The 7,362-nt window shown below is 39.0% G+C and overlaps 1 protein-coding gene across 1 annotated transcript in view; it reads left to right on the top strand.

Annotated features, from left to right (window-relative positions):
- The first annotated feature begins 5,115 nt into the window (after nt 1-5,115).
- Nucleotides 5,116-7,362, top strand: part of LOC102843472 (nascent polypeptide-associated complex subunit alpha-like) — a 5,572-nt gene continuing 3,325 nt past the window's right edge. The window contains exon 1 of the mRNA XM_006881906.1: nt 5,116-5,127. Within this exon, the coding sequence (XP_006881968.1) occupies nt 5,116-5,127 (12 nt within the window). The remainder of the gene's footprint in view (nt 5,128-7,362) is intronic.

The raw sequence follows: 7,362 nt of genomic DNA, 5'->3' as shown, positions 1-7,362 counted from the left end.
TTTGTTTCCAACTTTTACATTCCAATCACCAGTAATTATCAATGCATTTTGTTTGCTCAACCAACCTTCATCCATGTGAACAAGTCAGAAATCTATGGGTCGTCCTTGAAACTTCCATCTCCTTCATGTCTATCTCACATAATTAGAACCTACATATACTCATGGTCAAATCTTATTTCATTCCTTCATAAAGGAGTAGAGACATCAGAATCTAAAAAAGCAAACATTTTGTGAATTTTCACTTATCAGGTCTATTTTCTCTATATTTAGTCACCATAATTTGTTCACAGTGCATTCCCAGGGGCAGTGGGAGGATATATGTACTAAAGTTGAATGGTGAAAACTGGGCACTATTCCCAGAGTAAATTTTAACATGCTAAAGGTTCCTAATTACCTCTCACTTTAAAATTTGATTTTTTTTCCCATTATGCCATGGGATGCTGAGTGAAACTTCCTGTTTCCCTAGAATGGCAAGCTGGAACCGGTAGCTGAAAAAGAAGGGGCATTAAGTACCCTACATTGTGAAGGAGCTTGCCAACCCTTGTGGCTAGAAACCTTCCCAAGGGCTTCAATTACCGCAATGTAATCTGTACCTCTGATTCTCACCTCAAAGCATGTCCTGCTCCTAGCTTCACAATATTTAAAAATATTAAAAACATTTCATATTTAAATATTAAAATATTTAAAATATTCACAATGTTTTAAAAATCTTGCTTAAAAGTAGTCTGGAGAAGGGAGAACAAGGGAATGAGAAAGAACAAAAACTGTTGCAAGGTTTATTGGATTTAGAATGCAGGCACTTCCCAACCAAAGGGGACTCTGGTCTAGGTGCTGAATCAGGGTCCTCAGGGCCACCTGCTAGGCTAGATATTAAGCCCCTCGCTGTCGAATCATGAAGGGCATAGGCGTGAGAGGGCTTGGCACGGGAGCACTGGGGGTGGAGAAGGGAGGGTTAGCTTGGTGACTCCTTGCCAAAGAGTAAAGAAGCATTCCATTATTTCAACAATATTTTGTTCAAATGGGAATTGTCTGTCATTTGAGATGTCATTATTCTCCAGGGACAGTGAATGTCTTACAGAACATTTAACATCGTTGCTCCTTGGGCAATAAATGGTGTTTAAGTTACATTCTGGAAATGGAAAATGTCTTCACACATCTTTTTGTAATGTTCCCTGAGTGTAGGGCAGTACTTCCTGGCTCACCTGGAGTAGGGCACTGTGTAAGTCAACAAGTCCTCTGGGCTCCTGAACAACTAAAATATGGTCTGTGTAGGGAGTCAGTATTTTGATCCCTTCTTGCAGGAAATCTACATGGCCCAGAAGGATTAACAGAGAAGTGGTAGTATTCAACAATAGAAAATTTCTATGATTTGCAGCCAAGAAGGAAAGAGATTTGTAATGTTGCCTTCACACCAACATACTAAAAGAATTGGGCCTACAAGAAGCAAGAGAGAAGACATATCTCTGCCCTGCCCTGATCTGCCCCCCTTAAACAACCAGGATCCCAGCATAATAAATCCATGCCAAAGGGAAGAGGAGAAAAACGCAAGTTAAATAGAGATTGAAATTGAAAGTATAAACTGGACTGAGTTTTAATAACCAAAAATGACCAGTGGGCTATGGAATCTTTCCAAGACTTCATTAAAGAACAGAAAAATAAAGAAATTCAATATAGCATAGTTGAAGGCAGTAACTGGAGAAAAAAAAAATAAACACCATTTCATGTTTATATCCAACAGAATTCAGACTCCTTGATAAGCTAACAGCACTGCATTTTATCATTTCATGTATTGCCTTAATTTGGTTTCCTTCCTTCAGATTTGAACACATAATTATTAAACTGGATTCTTATTTAAGCTAAAGATTTATAGCTTATAAGAGGCGACCATTTTTCTTTTCTCTCAATTATATTCCGTTTATGAGACCTTATGTGTTATCATAAGCATCAGCATATTGGATTTCCTATTTTCCTCTCGTTTTATTAGCTAATAAGGGTCACATAAAATAAATGTAAAACATTCAAGTAACTGCACAATAATCTCTGATATTTACTGAGAACTGCAACATTGCTCAAATGGAACGGATCTTTGACGGGAAGCACCACAACACAGTAACTCAAAATATATGGTATTCATTCCTCGGCTGCTTTACAGCTACTCAACATTTGATCCGTAATAGGCCATTTAAGGCTTTCAGAGTAGAATGTATTAAAATGTAACTTAGAGAAAAGGTGATCTATACACAGTGAAGACCACATGTAGCTAGCAATGCCCCTATCTAATACGGGATGAGGGAAGTGAACAGGGGCCCCAGATTGGGCAATCTAAAACCCACTTGAAGGTTTTTCTTTCTTTAAGTCACTATTCTAATGCCCTTATTATACAATTCCCAACCTTCAAAGCGGTAACATTGAATTATTAGTCATTTAAGCTTTAAGGCAGTAGTTCTTAAACCTTTTTGCAAACGGGCTCCATTGTGGATCTGATTAAAACCCTCTCCACAAAAGACTGCACAGGAATGCAATTTTAATTACAGTTTCAATTCGTAGACCAGCCCTCTAGACTATTCAATGACCCCAGGTACAACAGCTGGTGTTTTCCAAAGGTGTCAGCACTCATTTACACTTTATCCTGCAGTCCCTTTTTATAATGGAAGGTTGACTCTTCCTCACTGGAAGCTGAGAGCTTTGTTCCCTCCTCTGAAATCTGGGGAGACCTCTGGACTATCTCCACCACTGAAATGGAGTGGAGTGGAGCAATGCTTCATGACCTCCAATTGTAGGTCACGAAATGCCTTTTGGTCTAGGTCAAGGAGCTTTTGTCTGATTCTTTCCTGGGATGCCCCCCCCCCCTGAAATGCAGCCAACATGCTATAAGAAAACCCATTTTCTCCTCTGTGAGAAAACCCATTTGTCCTCTGAGAAAGCCTATACGTGCACATGAAGAAGCACTGAGCCTCCTAGGTGACAGGCAGCATCAACTGAGAGCGCAGGGTCTCAGAAGTCTCACTCTCAACCTTCAGGCCTTCCAGCTGAGTCCCCTGGTATTATGACTCCCACTCAAGCCACTCACTCTGTCCTGTCTGAATTCCTGGCCCACAGCTATTGTGAAAGATAGTTAAGTTCTAGTGGTTGTTTCAAGCCACAAAGTTTTGTTATGATTTGTTACAATCATAGTAACTCTAATGCCAGGTTAAGAACTCTTTCTTTAGAAGGGAAGTTTCCCTTAAGAGAAGATTTAATGACACTGAAGCCTCATTTGAGAAAATGGAAAGAGAAAATCAAAAGTCACTCAAACCTAATGAAATTTGTCTATGAAAGTCATTGTATGTATATGTTACTCAGTTTGTAGTTGTGCTTATTAAGAACTCTCAGGTCTATATGTAGTTCGTACTAAGAACATAGAATTAATCCCCCCCAAAAAAGCATCAAAGATCAGCTCAAGAAAATGCCTAGTAAGTATTAGATGAAACAGAATAGGTATCAAAATAGATATCAGTACGAGATATGAGGTGTAGCTAGGCTGTTCTTTGCCACAGTGAACTTTGATGGAAAAAATAAATCTTTTAAGAAGTAAAAGAATTTGTTTAGTTCCCTAAATTCAATCTTGCATATTTATATTATTTTCCTTTTGAGGCAATTTTGTTTGTCTAGTTGTGTGTGTGTGTGTGTGTTGTTGTTGTTTTTAATTCCCAGTGGTGTGTGGATTTTATAAAATTTTTATATAAAATTTTATATAAGCATATATTAAATCTAAAAGTACAAAGATAGATAAATAACAACAACAACAACAACATAGAGAGGGCTCTGTTGGCCTAGTGGACAGAAAGTGATGCTACCAAGCCCAAGGTGGGTGATTTTAATCTATGGCCCTCTGGCCTGGTTTTAATTGTTTCTGGTCATTCTTCTAAGTGGTCTAGCACTGGTCTGTGCATTGCTGTACAGAGGTAACGCGTGGTTGCTGTGATGCTAAACACTGAGACAATGATGTCCAAAATGTGATAATAGTTATCCATGGTGGACAGTGTTTGGTAGAGCTTCCTGATTAAAACAAACTTGGAAGCAGGAATGGCATTCACTTCTGAAATTACTTGCCTCCGGAAACTCTATGAACCAGTGCACAGGTCTTTCATTCTTAGGGTCGCTTTGAGTCGTCTACGACTAGACGGCACCTAACAACAACAACAACAATATTAAATCTAGACGTAAAATGATAGATAAACATCACACAAACATTAGCCAAAAGAAAGTTAGAAAAAATAGTATAGAATATACAATATGGAGAAGATATAAAACAAAGAACGTCACTAAACAGAGAAAGTCACATTATCATATAGGTTTCAATGAACCAGTAAGTGTAGCCATTTCGTTTTGTAAGCCTCTAGTAACATGGTTCTCAGGAGGGGCCAGCCCTGGAGGAGGGCTTCATGAGAAAGCAGAGCATCAGTGAGCAGGAGGAAGACCCTCAATGAGAGAGAGAGAAACCCAGCAGCTGCTGTGGACAGCAATGGATGCAAGCACAGCAGAGCTTGTGAGGATGGCGTGGAAGTGGGCAGTGCATCGTGCACAGGGCTGCTACTGACTTGACAACGAAATACCAGAGGCAGGACCTCTCGAAACAGTGATCACGGTGCTTAGGGGTTAACTGACTGACAGTGGGCGTGAATGTGCCTGCTGTTACAGGAAAGAAAGACGTGGCCAGCTGCTACTTAGAAGACGTACAGCCTCAGAAACCTGACAGAGTGCCTCGACTCTCGCCTCTACAGTTGTTAGGAGTTGGAATCAACTCAGTGACAATGAATTTGGGTTGATTCCTTAGCATAACTTCAAATGCTACATAGCAAAATTGAGATAATGTCAGCAAAACACAACAGACAGAATCCCATAGGTTACTAATAGGATCATACACCATGGACAAGTGGTAGTCATCCTAGAAAGCAAGAATACAACATACTAATGGACTAAATGGGTGACAAAGTGAAGCATCATTACGAAACAGGCCAAGGCCTGGAGTTAGAAAACTGAAAGGGAAGAAACACACTCAGCACTTCTTAAACCAAAAGAATTACTGGAAACATTCAAGCTCGAGTTGCAATACTGAAGGATTTTATGGGCAAAATGTTGAATGAGGTAAAATGTTATCCAATGAAGATGGGACAGATACACAGGATCACTGTACCACAAAGACTAGGTTGAAGATCAAGAACCAGCAACACTAAAGGAAGAATTTCAGGCTGCCCTGAATGCATTGGTAAAAAAATAAGGACCAGGGAATTGATAGAATACCAACTGAGGTGTTTCAGAAACAGATGCAGTGCTGGATAGGCTTACACAGCTATGTCAAGGAACCTGGAAGGCAGCTACTTGGCCAACTGAATGGAAGAGATCCATGTTAGCTCCCATTCCTTAAGAAGGGGACCCAAGAGTGTACATAAACATCAAATAATATAATTAAAACAATATGCAAGAAAAACTTGCCGACGATTACTCAGACATAACTAGAATAGCACACTGAGCAGGAACTGTCAGAAATTAAAGATGGATTCAGAAGAGGCTGGAATAAGGGAAAACATTTCTAATACCGGATAGATCCTGACTGAAAGTGAAGAACAAGAGAAAGGCATCAACTGTGTGAATCTTTAAAATTTATGTATAATATTGAGAAGAATTAGAGTTCAAGAATGCTTAGTTATACGTAAGGGACACCTTATGCATAGACAAAGAAGCAATGTCCAAACAGAACAAGGAAACACTACATGGTTTAAAATCAGGCAAGGTCTTCATCAGGGTTGTATCCTTTCTCCACACCTATTCAATTGGTATATTGTTGTTGTTTGGGGCCGTCGAGTCGTAGATGACTCACAATGACCCTATGAATGAAAGGCCTGAGCATTGTTCATAGGGTTTCCAGAGGCAAGCCATTTAGGAAGTGGATGCCGCTCCTGCTTCCAGGCTTGTTTTAGTCGGGAAGCTGAGAAACTATTATATGAAGAACATTGTGGTATTTGAAGTGAAAGAAGATTCTCATCCTGGGTTATGCAGATGAAACAAACTTCCTTACAGGAAGAAGGATTACATAATTGCAGTGTAGATTATAGCTCAACATGAAGAAAACAAACATCTTTAAAACTGGACCAATCATAATTTATGGAGAAAAGGCTTGTCAAGGAATTCATTTCACTTGGATCCACAATCTACACCTACGGTAGCAGAAACCAAGAAATCAAAAGATGGGTTTCATTGGACAAGTCTGTTGTCAGTGACCTCATTAACATGTCAAAGAGCAAGGATGCCAGTTTAAAGACTAAGGTGCACCTAACACAAGATACGGCGTATTCAATTACTTCATATGCATATGAAGATTAGCAAGTAAATGAGGAAAATCAAATAAGAAATGATGGCTTTGAATTATGATCTTGGCAAAGAATACTGAATATGCCATGGACTGCCAAAAAAAAAAAACCCAAACCAACCTGGCTTGGAGGAAGCATAACGAAGGTGGTCCTTGGAGGCGAGGATGATGAAACTTTGTCTCACTGACCTTAGGCATATTCTCAGAAGGAACCAATATTTCTTGGAATAATAGAAGGTCAGCTAAAGAAACGAGTGACACAGGGACAGCAAAATGCCCTTGAGCCTGGTGGAGATTGGGAGAAGGATACACCAAGGTTTGATGTGTTGTTCACAGCGCCACTAAGAATTGTAGTCGACTCAATGGTACCTAACAACAATGACAATGGCATAAAGAATAAAAGTTCACTTATCTCTATTGACACAGAAAAAGGATTTGAGAAAAGTCAACGTCTTCATGATAAAAAACCATCTCTCAACCAACTAGGAATAGAAGGGAAGTTCTTCAACCTAAGAAACAATATCTTCTTTTCAAAATCTCACAAGTAACATAATACTTGTGAATGAAGGCACCAACCCCAAGGTCAGGAACAAGACAGAGATGCCCATTCTTGCCTCTTCTATTTAACATTGTACCAGACATTCTAGCTAAGCTAGTTAGGCAAGGGCAAAAGCATAGAAGGTGTCCCAAGTGAAACTATCTCTAGCAACAGATGACATCATTTTGTATAAAAACAATCTTAAAGAAATCACAGAGTTTTAAAAAAACCTATTAATACTGAGAAATGAGTTCAGTACAGTAGTAGTATACAAGATCAATATACAAAAGTCAATTATATTTTCATGTTAGAAAGCAACAATGCAAAAATGAAATTAGAAAAACAATTGCTTTTATAATGATATAAAAAGAATGGAATATTGGGGGGGATTTCTCAAAAGAAACAAAAGGCTTCTGAGAAAAACTGGATGAAATATGTTTACGGCATTGAAGTCTATGGGGGAGAGAATAGTCTA

This window comes from Elephantulus edwardii, unplaced genomic scaffold (genome assembly GCF_000299155.1).
Source record: "Elephantulus edwardii isolate Elephantulus edwardi_28Jun2011 unplaced genomic scaffold, EleEdw1.0 scaffold00016, whole genome shotgun sequence".
Classification (NCBI taxonomy): Eukaryota; Metazoa; Chordata; class Mammalia; order Macroscelidea; family Macroscelididae; genus Elephantulus; species Elephantulus edwardii.
The sequence above is the reverse complement of the archived record's forward strand: the minus strand, read 5'-3'. Positions and strand labels throughout refer to the sequence as shown.